Source organism: Procambarus clarkii, chromosome 6, assembly GCF_040958095.1.
Source record: "Procambarus clarkii isolate CNS0578487 chromosome 6, FALCON_Pclarkii_2.0, whole genome shotgun sequence".
Classification (NCBI taxonomy): Eukaryota; Metazoa; Arthropoda; class Malacostraca; order Decapoda; family Cambaridae; genus Procambarus; species Procambarus clarkii.
Window position 1 is genome coordinate 40025991 of NC_091155.1, and position 20175 is coordinate 40046165.

Here is a 20175-nt window from a genome sequence, read left to right on the forward strand (position 1 = left end):
AAACGAATTTTCCCATAAGAAATAATGTAAATTGAATTAATCTGTTCCACACTCACAAAAATATTAACTTCAAAATACATTTCATGCCTAATAAGCACAATTATTTAGTACAATGGGGCCTCGACTTCCGATGCTAATCCGTTCCCAGAGACGGATCGGAAGTCGAAATATCGGAAGTCAAAGCGAATTTTCCCATAAGAAATAAAGGGATTTGAATTAATCCGTTCCCCACCCTCCAAAATATTAACATAAAAATACATTTTATACTGAATACAATGTTTTTTTCTAACTACAATACAGTACCAAAGTTACTCTTACCTTTATGGAGGGCTCTTGATGGCGTATGGAAGATGGTGATGGGGGAGGAGGAGAGTTGTTACTGTTTGGAAGGGGAGTCCCCTTCCATTATCACATCAGGCAGTGATGTTTTCTCTGGGGTACTCTCTCTCCTACGTTTTGCCTGAATACCACTAGGACCTGGTTGTGGTTCAGTGCTTGTTTGTCTCACTACAAATTTGTCAAGAGACATTTGTTTTTCCCATTCGTTTTAACATTTGTCTGTAATGATGCATCACTTTAGCACCCATAATGTCCTTTTTCTTAGCTAGTATGGTGGATATCGTTGACTGAGATTTGTTGTACTGCCTAGCCAGTTCACCTACCTGCACACCATCTTCATATTTACGAATGATTTGTTTCTGCTCTCTGGTCATTCTTACATGGGATCTCATATGTTGAGCCTTACCACTGACTTTCCTGGGACTCATGGCGTATTATATAATAATTACTTTGATGTTCAAAATGCAAAAAATCACCACAAAAGCGGAATTTCTTATAGGCGCGATCGTCACTAAGCGGGTAGCTGTAGTAAACTGAGGCAGGTCGGACCACGTGACCGGGAACCACGCGCTCGGCCGACCCAAACGTGTACCAACAAATATCGGATGTCGAGTCACATTTTTTTATGAAATTTATATCGTAACTCGAATTTATCGTAAGTAGGGGCAATCGGATGTCGAGGTGCCACTGTACTATACTGTAGTATGTACAAGTTATAGCTTACCTTTATTGATGACCCTTGTTAGTGTATGGAAGACGGTGAGGAGGGAAGGAGGAGAAAAGGTGTTAGTGTTTGAAAGGGGAGTTCCCTTTCATTATAACATCAGACAGTGATAACTTCTCTAGGGGGTACTCTCTCTTCTATGTTTTGCCTGCATACCACTAGGACCTGGTTTTGGTTCACTGCTTGTTTTTCTCACTAAAAACCTTTCCATAGAGACTTGTTTCTCCCTACGTTGTAACACTTGTCTGCAGTAAGGCATCACAGTGTCATTACAAAGGTTAAGGCGACGGCCTACTTCAGCTTGCTGTGGGTGAATCGTTTCCAAAAATGTTTGCATTTCTTCCCATAGTCCTCCTCCCCTGAAGAAATTTCCTCAGCTGCCTCTTGTTGCTGATCCTTGTGAAAGGTTAAGAGCTCTTCAGTGGTCAGTTCTTCGCTGTATTCCTCTATCAACTCACAACATAAAACACTGTAGTTTGTGCTGTAAACTACAGTAATGTAGTTTGTTGATACGCGTATGGGCGCCCTAGTGCGTGGTTCCTTTTGGCATGGTCACCCACGCTTCAGGTTACCAGTGCCTCCCGTTTAGTGACGATTGCGCATGAATTCTTTGTTAAGAATTTCATTGTTTTACGGCTTTTGGGGGTTTTTGGACATAAAAGTAATTATTATATATCATGCCATGGGTCGCAAGAAAGTCAGTGGTAAGGTTCAACCTAAGAAAACACATGTGAGGATGACCATTGAGAAAAACAAGAGATCATTCATAAACATGAAAATGGTACATAGGTTGTTGAGTTAGCTAGTAAGTACAAGAAATCTTCAGGGAAGGATGAAGCAGTAGAGGATGTCCTTTTCTTCATTAATTAAGAAAATGTGTGCAGTATGGAATGAACTAAAAGTTTTGCTGAAAAGTCTCGCCCAGATAAAGCTTTAGCAAGCCGTTCTCTTAACCTTATTAATGACAATATGATGTCTCGCTACAGACACATGTTAAAATGTAGGGAAAACAAATGTCTTTAGACAGATTCTTAGTAAGACAAGCAAGCAGTGAGCCACAACCAGTTCCTATTGGTATGCCTGCAAAACGTATTAGTGTACTCCAGAGAAGTCATCAGTACCTGATGTAATAGAAGGGGGGACTCGCTCTTCCAAACAGTAACACCTCTCCTCTTCCCCTCCTCACCATCTTCTATATGCCAACAAGAGGCATCAATTAAGGTAAGCTATAACTTGTACATACTATAGTACTAAATAATTGTGTGAATTAGGTATGAAAAGTATATTGAAGTTAATATTTTTGGGAGTGTGGAACGGATTAATTCAATTTACATTATTTTTTGTGGGAAAATTCATTTCGGGTTGCGAATTTTCGGGTTACGAACCATCTCTGGAAATGGATTAAATTCATAAATGGAGGGGCCACTGTATATAAATAAATAAATAAATAAATAAATAAATAAATAGGTGAGGGGAGATATGGCGGCGCTTGACAGGGTGTGCTGCTGAGACAGCAAATCTCTGCCTAGTAACACCTTGACAGTAGCCTGCTACCACTCGGTTCATCTATGCTACTTGTATCAGAAGCAACACCATCACTGAACCCAGAAAATGAATCAACAGTATCACTTTTGTCAAAAATGGGAAATGACACAGGTGGTCATAATATTGGCATGGGCCATGACCTATGAAGCCCCACCATGTGTGCCACTTGCCCTGAATAGGATACGGTCACTGTATCATCTGTATCCGTGTCTGTATCACTTGTATCAGACATTTATGTTGGGTCTTTATTGCACCTTGGTTCATCAATTTCACTACCCTCTTCTTCTTCAAACAATAATGTCGGAATTTTTCCTTCAGACAGCGATCTTTCAACACTGCATCCCACAGGTGATTGGGAGCTGGAGGCTCATCAGTCAGCCATGGTTGCTCGATCAGAACTTAGGCTACCCATGGCCCTGGGGCATTCTGGGAATGTTTTTCAAAATGGTTGCCACTCAATGGAGGCCTCAGGCCTCCATGTCGTAACCAACCTACCGCGCGTGCATTTTGAATCTTGGGATGTCTTAAAGTAGGTTTTCTCGGCCTGCGCAATACCTGCCACAAGTAATGTCAGGCCGCACAGTGCAGTGATTTAACAAAATACAGGGTACAAGACAATATCAATTCTGCCCATAGTAGGAAAGCAACATATAAAGAATCTGGGAGTAATGATGTTTGACAACCTAATATTTAGGGAGCATAGCCAAGCAAATATTGCATCAGCAAGAAAAATTATAGGATGGATTAAAAGAACCTTCAAATCCAGGGATCCCATCTCGGTGCTAATACTATTCAAATTACTTGTGTTGTCCTGCCTCGAGTACTGTTCGATACTCATTTTTCCCCAACAGAGCAGAGAGAGATTTCTGAAATAAATGTAATACAGAGAACATACACAGCACATATAGACACAAAGCACCAAAACTATTGGGATCATTTCAAAGCTCTCAAAAATATACTCTCTTGAAAGGAGACGAGAAAGGTACCCAATTATATATACAGTACTGTACCTGTATGTAGAAAATATTGGAGGGCCAGGTCCCAAATTTGTAGGGTAAAATATCAATATGCTGGAGTGAATGATATGGAAGGAAATGTAGAATAGAGCCAGTGAAAATTAGAGGTGCCATAGGCATAATCAGATAACACTGTATGAACATCAGAGGTTCACAGTTGTTCATCATCCTCCCAGCAAATATTGCCAGAACAAAATAGAAAGTCTTCAAGAAAGAGCTGGATAGTTTTCTGTAAGAAATTCTGGACCAACTGGTCTGCGGTGGATGTGAAAGCCTGCGGGCAGCTCCAAGCAACAGCCTGTTGGATCAAGCTCTCTCAAGACATCTTGAGTAGCAGAATAACTCTTAGAACCCCTGCCAGGCACAATCCAGATACAATCCACCACCCTCCCATCCCCACCCATGATGGCCACCCTCCCATCCCCACCCATGATGGCCACCCTCCCATCCCCACCCATGATGGCCACCCTCCCATCCCCACCCATGATGGCCACCCTCCCATCCCCACCCATGATGGCCACCCTCCCATCCCCACCCATGATGGCCACCCTCCCATCCCCACCCATGATGGCCACCCTCCCATCCCCACCCATGATGGCCACCCTCCCATCCCCACCCATGATGACACCCCCATGAAGCCCCCCCCTTCCACCCCCACCCATGAAGCCCCCCCTTCCATCCCCACCCATGAAGCCCCCCCCTTCCATCCCCACCCATGAAGCCCCCCCCTTCCATCCCCACCCATGAAGCCCCCCCCTTCCATCCCCACCCATGAAGCCCCCCCCTTCCATCCCCACCCATGAAGCCCCCCCCCTTCCATCCCCACCCATGAAGCCCCCCCCTTCCATCCCCACCCATGAAGCCCCCCCCTTCCATCCCCACCCATGAAGCCCCCCCCTTCCATCCCCACCCATGAAGCCCCCCCTTCCATCCCCACCCATGAAGCCCCCCCCTTCCATCCCCACCCATGAAGCCGCCCCCTTCCACCCCCACCCATGAAGCCCCCCCTTCCATCCCCACCCATGAAGCCCCCCCTTCCATCCCCACCCATGAAGCCCCCCCTTCCATCCCCACCCATGAAGCCCCCCCCCTTCCATCCCCACCCATGAAGCCCCCCCCTTCCATCCCCACCCATGAAGCCCCCCCTTCCATCCCCACCCATGAAGCCCCCCCTTCCATCCCCACCCATGAAGCCCCCCCCTTCCACCCCCACCCATGAAGCCCCCCCCTTCCATCCCCACCCATGAAGCCCCCCCCTTCCATCCCCACCCATGAAGCCCCCCCCCCTTCCATCCCCACCCATGAAGCCCCCCCCTTCCATCCCCACCCATGAAGCCCCCCCTTCCATCCCCACCCATGAAGCCCCCCCCTTCCATCCCCACCCATGAAGCCCCCCCCTTCCATCCCCACCCATGAAGCCCCCCCCTTCCATCCCCACCCATGAAGCCCCCCCCTTCCATCCCCACCCATGAAGCCCCCCCCTTCCATCCCCACCCATGAAGCCCCCCCCTTCCATCCCCACCCATGAAGCCCCCCTTCCATCCCCACCCATGAAGCCCCCCCCTTTCCATCTCCACCCCTAATACCTTCCCATCCCCTCCCCCAACATCCTCCTATTCCCCTCCCCTGACACCCAACAGTTTCCTCTCCCCTCCCCATCAACCACTTCCTGGGTGGCCTTTCACACGTGGAATAACAACTGAGATTGATACTTCTTGACTTGCTATGCTTCACTGAGAGTGACAGAATGCCTGCCTGCCTATGCCTGCTATACATCAGCAGTGGCAGGGGAATAGGTAAAGGAATAAGCATAAGAATTGTACATCCAGTGGGTGTATATGGCAAGCATCAAGGAAAACAACACTACTAGTCTGTCATTGACACTAATTGTGCCAACACATGTGAAATTACCTTGATCAACCCCCCTCTCCCTGTTCAGCTCGTTGATGCCGTGAGGGGGGGCTTAGTGGGCGGCTGCCGGAGTGTGATGCTCCTTGGGACAGTCCTCTGTCCTTTTGTAGCCTTGTGCTCTGCTGCTGTCCTCTCTAATTGTGCTGAACGACTTTTCCTTTTCCTTTTGTTTCGTTTTTCTCCCCCCCTCTTCTCCTATCTGCTTGTCATTTCCTGCCGACCTTTTGCTTGTTTTGGTTCCTTTGGACTTCTTCTATTTTGACGCCCGGGTGCTTGAGGAGGCATACTCTTGCACCCGTAGAACTGTAGTACCCAACGTCGAGAGCGAGGGGAACCTTTTATTGTCAATCCTCCTTTCGTCACTGAACCCGATCTGGACGGACTGGCAGTTCTTAAGGTGGCGTTTGCGGGGCGTATACACACGACGCACCCCTAGGGGGCCCCGACATTATCGGCGATAGCTTCTTGTTGGGTGTCCTGCCTCTAATTGTGGCTCCATGGTGGGTGTGGGGGCACATTCGTGAATGAATGTTTTTCTTTTGTACTCATGTCGAATTTTGCTTCTCCTTTACCTTCTCAGGCTCATGGGGTGGGCAACCAAGCCCCCGAGTCAGTTCGTGTTGGAAGACCGGGCTCTGTAGCCTCCGCTGCATTGGGCCCCGACCTTGCTCCTCCTTTGGCCTCTCTGACTCCTCCCCTTGGCTCCCCTCCCTCTGTGGTTAGGTCGAGCCCCAAGCCCCCATTGGTGACTACCTCGTCCCCTGGCACGGCTCAGTCTCTAGTTGTGACTACTGCGCCTTTTAACCCCTCTCTGGGGGTTCTCAACGCCGTCCTCGACACGGCCGCACTCGCTCGATTCCTTCCCGTTCTGATGCCTATCAAGCCTTGTTTGGTCCCGCTTTGTGGGCCAAATACTTTGATCTCCTCCCTCTTGATTCTGCGCCTCCTGACGATTTCTCCCTTCATAGGCACCTTATTGATTCCGTAGATGCCTCTGTTACCTTCAGCCCTACCCGTCTCTGTACACGTGTCATTGCTGCTCCTTCTCAGGAAGCGGCCTCCCGCTTGGCTGCTTTATCCTGCCTTGGCGAGACCCCTGTTCGAGTCTCCAAGAACGCTCGGTTGAATGCCAGTGTTGGCACTATTCTCCTTCCGCCCCATGTTGCAATCGGTGTTCGGAATCTGCAGGACTGCCACAATGATATTCAGCATATCCTTGAGGCCCAGGGCCATTCTGTCCTCCAGGTAGACACGTTTACTCGTTCCCCTCGTGGTCGTCGCCGTCAGCCCCTTCGGGTTGTGAAGGTTACCTTTGATGGTAGGACCCTTCCACCCTCTTTGCTGGTGCCAGGTGCTCTGTCCAGGAGTACATTCCTTCTACTAGGCTCTGTAACAAGTGCTGGAGGTTTGGGCATGGTGCCCTTCACTGCTCTGGGATTGTCTCTCTCTCTCTGTCCTTTGTGTGGGGGCAAAGGTCACTCTAAGTCAGAGTGCACTTCTCCCCAGGCTCGCTGCCTCAACTGTGGTGAGGCCCATCCTACCTTCTCCCGTGCGTGTATCCATTACAAGCTTGAGGCAGCCGTCCTCAACTTGAAGCACCGGGAGCAATTATTTTTTCCTGAGGTGAGGCGCCAGGTTCGCCGGCTCCCACCTTATGCTAATGTCTCTTATGCTCGCGTGTTGCACTCTTCCTCTTCTCGTCCTTCCCACCTTCCTCAGACTCGCAACCGTTTCCGGGCCTTGGACCCTGATACGACCACTGCCCCCTCCTCTGTTCCTTTGAGTTCTGTCCCGAAGGGTCCCCCTCCTGGTCCTCTGTCTGGGGTTCCCCTTCTTTCTACCCGGTCTGTCATGTCTCCTGTGTCTTCTTCCTCGTTTCCCTCCGATCCTCCTTCCCATCCTTCTCCTCCGTCTATTGACTCTCCCCGCCACCTGTCAGTGCGGGCTGATGTCCATCGCTCTCCTAACGGCTGTCATGTGTGCTCTCGTTCAGCTTCTCCTGTTGAGATGCTGGAATCCGTTGCCCAGTACGTAGTTGCTGGGACACCTGTCTCTTTAAGTCAGAAGCGTAAGCCTGGCTCCTCTCCTTCCTCCTCCCCGGAGGGTAAGAAGGCTTCGCTTTCTTCCTCGGCCCCTATTTCTGACTCTATCGCTCCTTCCCCTCCCATTTCCTCTCCTCTTTCTCCTCTTTCTCATCTACATTAATGACCTTCCAAATGCCTCCCAACACCTCAAACCAATTCTATTTGCTGACGACACAACCTTCATTTACTCCAGTCCTGACCCCCTTGCTCTAAATGCCACAGTAAATACTGAGCTAAATAAAGTCCATCTTTGGCTAACTGCCAACAAACTCACCCTTAACATTGACAAATCTTTCTATATTCTGTTTGGCAATAAATCCTCTAATCAAATAAATCTCAAAATAAACAATACCCAAATTTGTAACAAATTAGACGGCAAATTCCTTGGCATTCTCATTGACCACAAGCTGAATTTCCAGGGACACATTCTAAATATATAAAAAAAAGTTTAAAAAACTGTGGGCATTCTTTCTAAGATCAGATATTATGTACCACGCCCTGCCCTGGTGACTCTCTATTACTCCCTTATCTATCCATATCTCAACTATGGTATTTGTGCTTGGGGCTCTACTACCCAAAATCACTTACGTCCTCTAATTACTCAACACAAAGCTGCTATTAGGACAATATCCAACTCTGGCCCCAGACATCACTCGGTACCCCTACTCAAATCTCTGAATATGTTAGACATTAAGTCACTGCACATTCTCTCATGTGTATTATACATATATAAAACGCTGAACTGTAATGCCAATCCTGACCTCAAAAGCTTCCTAGAAGGTTGTAACAGAACCCATGAGCACCACACCAGAAATAAATACAGTTTTGATATTCCTAGAGTACGACTTAATCAAACTAGAAATGCTCTACAAATCAAGGGGCCCAGAATGTGGAATGACCTTCCCAACCATGTTAAAGACTGTACCTCTCTCAACCAGTTTAAGTTAAAAACGAAGCTATACCTAATAAATTCCCTGTAACCTACCTTGCCCTTCTATTGTCAACCAATGTCTGTTTTTTTTTTTAAAGAGCGCTGTTTGTCGACAATTGTATTTGTGCTGCTTTTTCATCTATGTTTTCATTTCTTGTTTTCATTCTACTCATTATGCTCACTTAGTATTAAGCTTGTCATTTAAGTTTATCATGCCCGAAACGCTTTGCGTAATAGTGGCTTTAGGCATTGTATGTACTAGCTCTACCTATAAGTCAACCAATCTTTGTAAAAATTTATTGTATGTATGTACCTTACCTAAATAAACATTTTATTTTTTTTTTTTATTTCGGTGGTTGCGCCCCTGTTCCTGCTATGGAGGTTTCTTTGGCCCTCGCTTCCCTCTCGGTTGCTGCCCTTGCTGAGGTGCGCTCCCCCTCTTTCTGCTGTTGTCCTTGACTGCTCCTCTCGGTTGTTTGCTCAGTTTACCCATACCCCCTAACCCTGACTTTGCTGACCCTGATCTTCTTTAACATGCTCTTTCGCCTTTGTTTCTTCCATCTTCTCTGTTGTTGTCCTTTCTCTTCTCGTCGATGTCTATTCTTCAATGGAACGTTCAGGGTTATTACGCCAATTTCCTTGAACTCCAACTTCTGATTATACAGTTTTCGCCCCTTTGTGTCTATCTCCAGGAGCCGATGCTTGGTGCTCGTCCTGGTCGCTTTCGTGGCTATTCCTTTCTCTCCCCCCAGCTATTGCTGGGGCTCCTAACTCTTCTGCTCTCTTGATTCGCTCTGATGTTCCCTTTGTCCCCTTACTTTTTCCTTCCCCTCTCCATTGTTCTGCTGCTCGTATCTTTGTGGGGAAATGGTACACCATTTGTTCCATTTATCTCCCCCCGAGTGTCCTGTTTTCTCTTCCTGATCTGAAACGCCTCCTGGACTCCTTGCTGGAGCCTGTGCTCCTGCTGGGTGATTTCATTTGTCGTCATTCCCTTTGGGGTGATATTCTGACAAACACCCGAGGTCGCCTTCTTGAGCCGTTTATACTCTCTTCTTCCCTGTCTCTTCTGAATTCTGGTGAGCCCATGCATTTGGACTCTCAGACTCACACCCTTTCCTGTCTTGATCTTTCTCTTTGCTCGTCTTCTCTTTACTTAGATTTCACATGGCAGGTTCTTGATGACCTCCATGGCAGTGACCATTTCCCCATCCTTGTTACCTTTTTCTCTCTTCACCCTCCCATCTCCCTCCCTAGGTGGCAGTTTGCTAAAGTGGATTGGAACCTATTTACCCTCAGTGCTGCTCTCTCTGACCTCTCCCTTCTGCCTCTCCCTCGCTCTCTCTCCTCCTTTTTCATGACACTGTCTTCGACGCTGCCCTCCGCTCTATTCCTCTCTATTCCTCTCTCTTCCTCTCGGGGTCCACAGAAGTGCGTTCCCTGGTGGAATGCAGACTGTGCTCGTGCTGTCCGCTGTAAGCATGCAGCCTGGAAGAGACACCGCCGTTGGTCGATTCTTTTCTTTTCTTTCGGAAGGCGAGTGCGGTGGCCCGTAGGGCCATCCATACGGCTAAACGTGAATGTTGGGCATCTTATGTCTCCACCATTACGTCCGAAACTCCTCTGCCCCAGATCTGGAAGCGTATCCGCAAGATAGCGGGTAAGTTCGTTCCCGATGTTTCACTGGTCCTTCACCTCCGTGGTACTCTTGTGGCGGACCCGTTGCAGGTCGCTACCAAACTGGGTTCCCACTTTTCTTTTGTTAGCTCTGGTCTTCATCTTCCCCAATCATTCCTTCTTCGTAAACCTGTTCTTGAATCTCGTCCTTTAGATTTCTGCACTCGTCTTCGACTTCCCTATAACGATCCCTTCTCTCTCTCTGAACTTCGTTCTGTCCTGGCCCTCTGTGGTTCTACGGTGGCGGGCTCTGATGGCATTCATTATGAGATGCTTCGCCATCTCCCTCCGTGCACGTCTCAGTATTTGCTGAGTCTGTATAATCGGATCTGGGAGTCGTCGTCAGTCCCTGAGGACTGGCTTGATGCCATTGCCCTCTCTGTTCGCAAACCAGAGTCTCTGGGAACATCCCCTAAGGACTTTCGCCCTATTGCCCTCACAAGTTGTGTCTGCAAACTCTTTGAACGTATGGTTAACGTTTGTCTGATGTGGTTCCTGGAACACCATCACCTCCTCTCCCCTTCTCAATTTGGTTTCCGCAAGTGCCGCAGCACAACAGATGTCCTGGTAAACTTGGAGGTCTATATTCGTACTGCTTTTGCTGCGAAGACCTCCATTGTTGCCGTCCTTTTTGACCTGGAAAAGGCTTATGACACCACTTGGCGATATCATATTCTATCTCAACTTCATTCTTTTGGCCTTCGTGGTCATCTCCCTCTCTTTCTCCGCAGCTTCCTCTCTCGTCGTTCCTTTTGGGTGAGGCTTGGTACCGCTCTCTCTCTGCCTCTTTTCAGCAATATGAAGGTGTGCCCCAGGGTAGTGTTCTGAGCACTACTATTTTTCTGGTTGTCCTCAATGGTCTTCTTTCCTCTCTTTCTTCAGGCGTCTTCTCTGCTCTCTATGTCGATTTTACCCTTTGCTGTCAGGGTGATGATTCGCCTCTCCTTCAACGCCGGCTTCAACTTGCGATTGATGCCGTGTCGTCTTGGGCCACCGATCATGGCTTCTACTACTACTTCTTCAGTAGTAGCTTCTCTACTACTAAGACTTGTGCCATGACTTTTACTCAGAAACGGGTCGTTCTTCGTTCCTCTTTGTCACTTTATGGTCATCCCCTTGAGTACAAAGATTCCGCAAAGCTTTTGGAGTTATTCTTTGACACTCCTTTGTCTTGGTCTCTCCATATCTCTTACCTCTGTGTTGAGCCCTTCTAAGGCCCTTGCCCTCCTTCAGGTATTGTCCCATACTTCTTGGGAAGTGGATAGGCGCACTCTCCTTGCTTTACATTCCTCTCTCGTCCTGTCTAAGCTCGATTATGGTTGCCCTGCTTACTCATCTGCTTCTCCTTCTACTCTTCGCTGTCTTGATGCTTTGCACCATACTGGGTTGCGCCTCAGTTCTGGTGCCTTTCGTTCGACTCCCGTCCTCAGCTTGTATGTTGACATTGGCTCCTTATCTCTCCAGGACCACCGTGATCGCTACTGTCTTCGCTATCTTGCACAGTCCTTGCAACATCCTTCCTCTCGCCTCTGTCGTGCTTTAACTTTTACCCCTCCTGCAGTTCCTGTTCCTCTTCACCACTTCCCTCTTTCTGTCCTGTTATCTCGCTTACAGGATTCTCTTTCCGTTCGTATTTCTAATATTTCTCCTCATGTTGTTCCTTCTTTGCCCCCATGGAGAGTCCCCTTCCGCAGTTTTGTACATCCTTGACCCGCATCCCTAAAGTTTTTACCCCTCCTACGGTTCTAAAACGCCTTTTCCTTGAGCACTTTTCTTCTCACTCCCACTCCGTTTCCGTCTTCACTGATGGGTCTAAGTCTGAGGATGGTGTTGGCTGCTCTGTTGTTTTTCCTGATCACACTTATATGTGTCGCTTACCTCCGGAGACTAACATCTTCACAGCGGAGCTTTATGCTATTCTTTATGCTCTTCGTCTCCTGCTCTCTCATTGTCAATCTTCCTTTGTAGCTGTTATTGACTCTCGTAGTGCCCTCATGGCTCTCGGGTCCTTTAATCCGGTTCATCCAGTGGTTGTCGAGATCCAGCATTGGCTGTTTCTTATTCACAGTAAATTTAAGTCGGTTGAGTTTTGTTGGGTTCCCAGCCATGTTGGTGTCTCTTTAAATGAGCGTGCGGATGCTGCCGCCAGGGAAGCTGTCCGCTCTTGTCCCATCTCTCGTAAAGGTATTCCTTATTCCGACTTTTACCCGGTTATCCATTCCTCCGTCCTTACCCTTCGGCAGGCTTGTGTCGTCTGTTACTGGTAACAAACTACGTTCTCTTAAAAGTTGTGTGTCCTCATGGCCGTCCTCCTACCACCGTAACCAGCGATGGGAAATGGCTCTGGCGAGGTTGCGTATTGGCCATACTCGCTTAACTCATGGTCACTTGATGGAGCGCCGCCCTGCTCCTTATTGTCCTAATTGCATTGTTCCTCTTACGGTCGTGCATATCCTTGTTGAATGTCCTGACTTCCGGGACGAGCGTGTGTCTTGTTTTCCGACCTTCCCCCGCAGTCGCTTGTCTCTCGATAGTATTCTTGGTGACTCGGATACTTTTGATATCGTTCGCCTTATGCGTTCTGGTATTGGCATCCTTGGTGATATTTAGTGTCCTCTGATTATCCCGCACATTTGATGGTGCTACATAGCCTTCCCAGTTTGGTGCCTTCTTTTTGATAATTAATTGCTTACCTTGCTCAACTAGAACGGTGAGAGTAAAGAGGATTAGCTCATTATAAGAGTGATCACAGTAATGCTGACTGAGGCAGTGTGGCTTACAGTATGACACTAGTGGGTCATTTGTAAATCGAAAAATAAGTTGTCGAAGAGTCTTGTGTATGATTTGACCATAACCCCACCTTCCCTGGTGGTCCATGTTGACTTTTGTACAATGCTCATCCATGTGGCTGCCGCATAGACGTTTTAGCTCGCTGCCACTTAATACTTGAGGTGCTCCAGCAAGGTTGTACAGTGATTTTATGCATGAAGGGGGAAACAGGGATTTGAGTGAAGCTTTGTATGGACAAATGTTCGTAAAACAAATGCTTGTAAGGCAGGGGTGGCCGGTCTTATATATGTAACATGAATAATGCTTCTGATGCTTCCTTACTTTACCTTCTGATGATTCCAAGGAGCAATGTCCTTGCAGCCCGGTCTCTGACCAGATCTCCTGGTGGGTGGTCTGGTCAGACAGGCTGTTTGACACAGCTGCTTGCACCCTGATATGAGTCACAGCCTTGTTGATCAGGTATCCTTTGAAAGTGTTTATCAAGTTCTCTTTTGAACACACTGCAAGAGGTCAGCCAGTTATGCATTGTGTTTGTAGAGGGAGTGTGTTGAAAAGTCTCAGGCTTTTGATGTTGATAGTTGTCTCTTAATGTATCTTTCACACCTATGCTTTTTAGAGGGGCTATTTTGCACATTCTATTGTGCCTTCTGGTCTCGTGTAGTGTTATTTCTGTGTGTGCAGATTTGCCGCCTATAAATCCATTTCATAAAATTACAACTCTTTTTGGGGAATGTAAAAGGAATATCTCTAAGATTGACTTGTATGTAGCTATACTTTATTTTGAACTCTGTATATTTTGTGCCAGATTTGATAATGTTTTATATGTGCATATAAGGCTCTTAATTGCTTGTGTTTTAGTTTGCAGAAGATGATGAGGAGGATGAGCACCAGGAGCCTGAACACAAGAAGATAAAACCATCCTCATCAGGTACAGGACTCTTCTCCCTGCTGCCTCAGCCCAAACATATTACCGTCAAAGAAGCTAAACGTAGTCTTGTTCCTCACATCCTCACTAAAAAATCGGTGCCAGTGAAGAACTCTCCAAAGTCTAAATTTAAGCCAAAAAATACCACAGTTCTTAGTGAAAATGATTCTGATGATGAAAGCAATACAGCTGCTTCTGATTTCTTTTCACTATCAGAAACTGCTGACATTGATATAAAGAACTCACCAGCAGAAATTTTGAGTGTACCAGATGTAGACCCTAACATTAGAAATATGCCTGTGTTACAGACATTTAAAACGCCCCAAATTTTACCTCAAGAAACTACTGTGTATTCTAGCATTTCTCAGTATTCATCAACACAGTCTCAGGAGACAGAGGCACATTATCCATCACAGCACATAGAAACTTATCCAGATAGTAATGCTGGCATTGATGAAGAAGCAATGGTTCGATTGGCTGGTAAGCGAAGAGGTAAGGGCGAGGCCATCAACTTCATCGATGTTAATGCTGATGATGCTTTGCTTACACGTGATGAGTGGATGACAAAGGCCTTGACTGAAGAGAAACCAACCCATAGTTTCAGCAAGAAGAGAGATGGAATGCCATCACAGAAACAAAAACAAAAGCATCAGATCACATACCTTGCCCATCAGGCAAAGGAGAGAGAGCTAGAACTTAAAAATAATTGGGCCCAAAACCGTATGACAAAAATGCAAACACAAGCAAAATATGGATTTTAAAGTACAATACTGTACTTTATTACTCTATCCAGCATAGATTATTTGATAGACAACCTTATTTTTTATGTACAAAAGAATGAATACATTCTCTGTTTTATTTTCATGTTTTGCATTGAATATGCTGTGCTTATTGAATGTCGCTACTGTACGTCATTCAAGTTGTTATAAGCATTTTTATATTCTTTACCTGTATATTTTGAAAGCGAGATGTGCTTGAAAGCTCCATGTATTGTCAGAATTGTTAAGGCCTAGATTTTAGTGTTTTAGTATTTAACATAACTCGGACTTAAAGTAAAGTGTGTACCAATACTGTACAGTGATATAAACGTCTGAGCATGATATCCTATTTGAAATTGTATTAGCCACTGTGCTGCACCAACCCAGAAATCTTGTTCTGAGAGTTATGCTATTTTTTTTTCAATTGGGCTATATTTTAATGTTTTTTAATGTTGTCATCACTCTTTGTGTTTTGAAATGAAAATGGTTGAGTTTGGAAACATTTTGACATTAACTTTACCTGAACATTTATAAAAACCACAAAAATATGTCCTTAACAATTGCACTATGAAGGTTTTGCCAAAAACAGGTGCGCACTGCAGGGGTTAAAACAAAAACTTAAAAAGTTTGCCTTTAGCCAGTCGACTATAAAACTAAAGACAGAAAAGTGAAGACAGTGCAGTACAAATGATAAGTTATCAAATGTCCAATACTGTTTACTGTACATATTCTTAAAAAACAAACAAAAAACCAAGTAGAAAATCTAGTATTGTACATCTTAAAACACACTTGTGTAAGTGTACATTAAGATTAACCACTTGTGTAAGTGGTTGTACAGTATTGTGATATTTTGTGTATATTGCTCTTCATTTTTTATATACTGTACTAATATAATATAAACCGTTTTGCACAAAACTAAAGTATTGTATTTCCAAGTAGTATTTATTTCTGCATACCTTATTATGAATCTCCTGACAGTATTCTGACTGCCTGTTGCCTGCCTGACAGTATTCTGTTACCTAGCAGTAAAATAGGTACCTGGGTGTTAGTCAGCTGTCACAGGCTGCTTCCTGGGGGTGGAGGCCTGGTTGAGGACCAGGCCGCGGGGACACTAAAGCCCCGAAATCATCTCCAGATAACCTAGCCTGTCTCCACACACTTTTCAGTGTTGTAACTCTTGCACGGTATTTATTTTGCTTCCATCACCCTTTCCCAACACCAACTCTCACTTTACCCCAACTCGTACACTAGTTAAAACAGTACAGTATCATGCCCACGCTACCTTAACATTTATTCTATTGCTAATACTGTACTTTACACTGGAAATCTGTGTCAGCATTACCAAGTCAAATGAAAAATTGGATGATGGGAAGGATTCTGTTCTAGCAGTAAGATCGGGTGCAACAACAAAATTATTCTTGGCCAAAATACAGTGATTACCACTTTGGTTGATGCCATTTTTCAATCCAAAACTCAAAATGAATTTAAAAATAAGTAAATTTTTAAACTTACCATTTTGATTATATTGCAAGAAAAACAACTGGTATATCCATTTATGGAATTAAAAAGCCAACGTTGAATGTAATGAACCGCACTTAATGAGTGAGCCCTGGAGACTCCCTGAAGCTATCTTATTAAGTGCCAATACTACTTGGAGTCATCAGTTGCAGAGTTCTTGTTGCCTGCCAGAGACCACGAGCCAGAACCTGGCCCCCTCAGACACGGAGCAATGGCCCATGAATACTTTACATTTAAAGTTTATTGACTTTCCATTAACCAGGGAAGCACCCAGAAAAGAGGAGGTATCAAAACAGACTACTGTACTGCATAGTAGAAAATGGAGACTAGCACCCTCAAAATGTCAAAAGAACTTCCCCAATTAGAAAATAAACAACCAAAACTTTGTCAAACCAGTCCCCTGCTAGTTCCACCTCCCCCCCCCCTCTCTGGGGGAAGCCGTTCTGGAATGATGAAAAGTCGCCGACCTTAGGGACAGAGGGTGTCGGCGAGCCTCCAGGCCTCGCCCAGAAACTGATGATTCATTATATTCAATGCTGGTTTACTGGGGAAAGTCCCATCAGCTCCCTGAAGCTAACTACTCCACAGAGGAAAAAAATGGCACATCCCCAAAGCATCACAAGGCTGCTGAGAAACCAGGGAAGGTGACAAGATACCAGGCTGCAAAGACTATTTATTTCGTCCATGAAAAGCCTCACGTCTGAATACCGGCCCAAGACATGAGCGAAAACAATCAGAATAGCACACAAATAGCATAGTTACGAGGGTGGACTGAACAACACTGGATGACCTAACACACACGAGGAACAGTGAACAAGGGAAACTAGAATAACCCAAAAAGCTCCTACCAAAGCAGAACCGGTGGCACTAAGGTAGTGGCATAAAACCACCACCAAACAAAGCACGCTACGAACTCTCAGCTGATCCAAGCAATCATCCACAACCAAAGGACCTCTCTTGAAACCAGCCAAAAAAGTTTTGACCAGAAAAGGAGCTGGCTGGGAATCAAAACCCCATCGACGGAGAGCATAAAGCACGCCCATCTGAAAACCAGAGGCCAAAAAAGCATAAGAGAGAGAAAAAGAACCCGGTCAGAGACCATGCAGGCTCAGATGGCGCATGAGCAGGCTAAAGGTGAAATTGCAAGAATCTTGCGAAACGGGGCCAAGGACTCTGCAACCCGAAACGCAAGGAGTGGCGGCTCCGCCAATGCCACACGAGAAGAGACGACAGCATTCTATAAAAGGTGCCAACCGAGAAACAGCCAGAAGGGACAAAACAACCTGCTGGAACTGAAAAACAACGACGAAGGTATCGAAAGTGGAAAAAAAAATAAGAGTCCATACTATCGCAGAAGAACTGCAGGTCGGACACCCTTAACAAGCCACCTGATCACCACAGATGGTGATCCAAAAGCATCAACACACCAGACGTGAAGAGCAGAAGAGAAGGCCGAACCAGCAAGGAACATCACTAGCCCGACCCTCAGAAGGAGGTGGAGCTGTGGAAAGACACCCAGGTTCAGACACAGTGCAAGCAGCACCTGAAACCAAGACTGGCCCAGCCACTAAGGAGCCAGAAGAATCACTCTTCCCCTGTGAGAGACTAGATACGCTGGAACCCAGAGCAACAGGTGGACTGGGGAAAAGAGATAAATGCACCCCTACCTTGACCAGTCTAGCTGAAACGCATCCACTGCAAGGGCCCCGCTGTTGGGGAGTTGTGCCATGTAAAGAAACAAATATAGAGATCATGCCAAGGTGAAGAGGTCGACTTCTGCGCCCCTGTACATCCAGCAATACCAAAATAAGGAACCAGCATTGACAGTCTACTCTGTGGAAAGAGGAATCAAGCGAGACCATCGGCCAGGATGTTCCCCCTCCCTGTCCGGCCCATTGTTGCCGTGAGGGGGCTTGGTGGGAGGCTGCCGGGGTGTGATGCTCCAAGGGACAGTCCTCTGGCCTTTTGTGGTCTTATGCTCCTGCTGCTGTCCTCACAAATTATGCTGGACAACTAAATTTTCCTTATGTTTCGTTTTTCTCCCCCCCCCCCCTTTTCTCCTTTCTAATTGTCATTTCCTGCCGACCTCTTGCCTGATTTGATTATTTTTTCGGCCTTCTTTTATTTTGACGCCCGGTTGTTTGAGGAGGCATACTCTTGCACCCATAGAACTGTAGTACCCAACGTCTCGAGCGAGGGGACCCTTTTATTGGTATATATGTTGTGACGATAATCTCTTTCAAGAGAGATTTGACCTGCTCTTTCCTACATCATGTTACTTCAGTACGTCTATAACATCAAAATACTACATTCAAGAGTAGTATATATATATATAGTAGAATACGTTTCTACAGGGGGGTATATGTACCCTACACTCGCTCTCCAAACCCCCTCGCTGTCGGCGCACCACCCTCGTCGATCACCAAACTACCACTTCCAGCCAGCACGCTTCCCATTGGTGAATCAGCGACTCCACTCGACTTCAGCGCCATCTGCATAGCCTATGACTAAGCGTGCACGAGCAGTTGGCTTTAGAATATTCTGTGCTCTCAACGCTGATACATCTGTCTAGTATACGCTCTGTGTAATAGTGGAGGTTTTCAGCCAGCCAATATTCTTAGCACCTTTACTCATTTTTTGTCTTATTCATTGTAGAGTAATGTAACCAGTATTTTATTTTATATTGTTTTTTGTCTTTGTATTTTTGTTTAATTCGCACTGTACATAGCCAAGGGATTATTTTTGTTTATATTTGTTTAAAGTCAATTAAAGTTTCATTGTTTATACGATTTGTTTTGCATGTTTTTCCCTTTTTACTTGACCACAGGAGGCAACAGCCAAGCAGTCAACTTTTTTTTCTCTTTTTTTTTTTTTTTACTAATGTGATTGGCATTGACACCAGACATTGGGAGGACTGCCTTACACCTACATTTTCCCATCACAATGTATACGTATATATAAATATGTACATGTATATATAACATTAATACTTTTGTAACTAGCGTCAAAAATTTTTTATTTGCTTAGCTAAACGAACTAGAGGGTTCAGTTCCTGAACCGATTATGTGCCTCTGTAATCTTTTACACCACTGCCCACGGGATGGGTATGGGGTGCATAATAAAGAAATTGAATTGAGCAACTTTTGCTGATCTTGTTCATCCTGGGAGATGAAATGTTGGGCGGATAATGTACTGATACGTACAGTCATTTTGTTTAGAGCTTCCTCTTGTTTTTTTATGGCTTCATCAGTTTTCAGACGTATGTTATCCTTACGGAGATCATTCTAGTCATGCTGGAGTTGATCTTGGCCTGCCTTAAAGTTTCTAATGTCCTCGCAGAGAAGGGTTATTTCTTGTTGTTGTTGATGAAGGTTTGCACGGTTCGCTTGATTCTCAGTTTGAAGACTGTATGATCGTATTTTGAGTCTCAAGGACTAGGCACAACTTTTTGAACCACTGATTCTCGGCCCTTCTAGTTTCTAAAGAATCGGCCCTTCTCAGCCGATTCTAGTTTTGTTTTTTAATAACGCAAAAGTTGGACAGCTTTTCAATTCATTAGGAAGTGAGTTCCATAGACTAGGTCCCTTTATTTGCATAGTGTGTTTACACAGATTAAGTTTGACTCTGGGGATATCAAAGATATATTTATTTCTGGTGTTGTGATAATGGGTCCTATTACATCTGTCCAGGGAGAGTTTCAGAGCAGGGTTTGCATTTAAGAATAGGGTTTTGTAAATGTAATTGACACAAGAGAATGTGTAGAGTGAGTTTATGTTTAGCATGTTTAGGGATTTAAACAAGGGGGCTGAGTGTTGTCTGAAAGCAGAATTTGTTATTATTCTAATAGCAGATTTTTGCTGGGGTGATAATAGACTTGAGGTAGGTTGCAGTGGTTGACCCCCATGCACAGATACCATAATTAAGATAGGGATAGATTAGAGTATAATATAGTAAAAT

The 20175-nt window shown here is 45.6% G+C and overlaps 1 protein-coding gene across 1 annotated transcript in view; it reads left to right on the forward strand.

The window, feature by feature from the left end:
* LOC123754123 (proline-rich protein PRCC) overlaps positions 1-19004 on the forward strand; it is a 31823-nt gene extending 12819 nt beyond the window's left edge. The window contains exon 2 of the mRNA XM_045736321.2: positions 13876-19004. Within this exon, the coding sequence (XP_045592277.2) occupies positions 13876-14703 (828 nt within the window). The 3' untranslated portion in view covers positions 14704-19004. The remainder of the gene's footprint in view (positions 1-13875) is intronic.
* The last annotated feature ends 1171 nt before the right edge of the window (positions 19005-20175 follow it).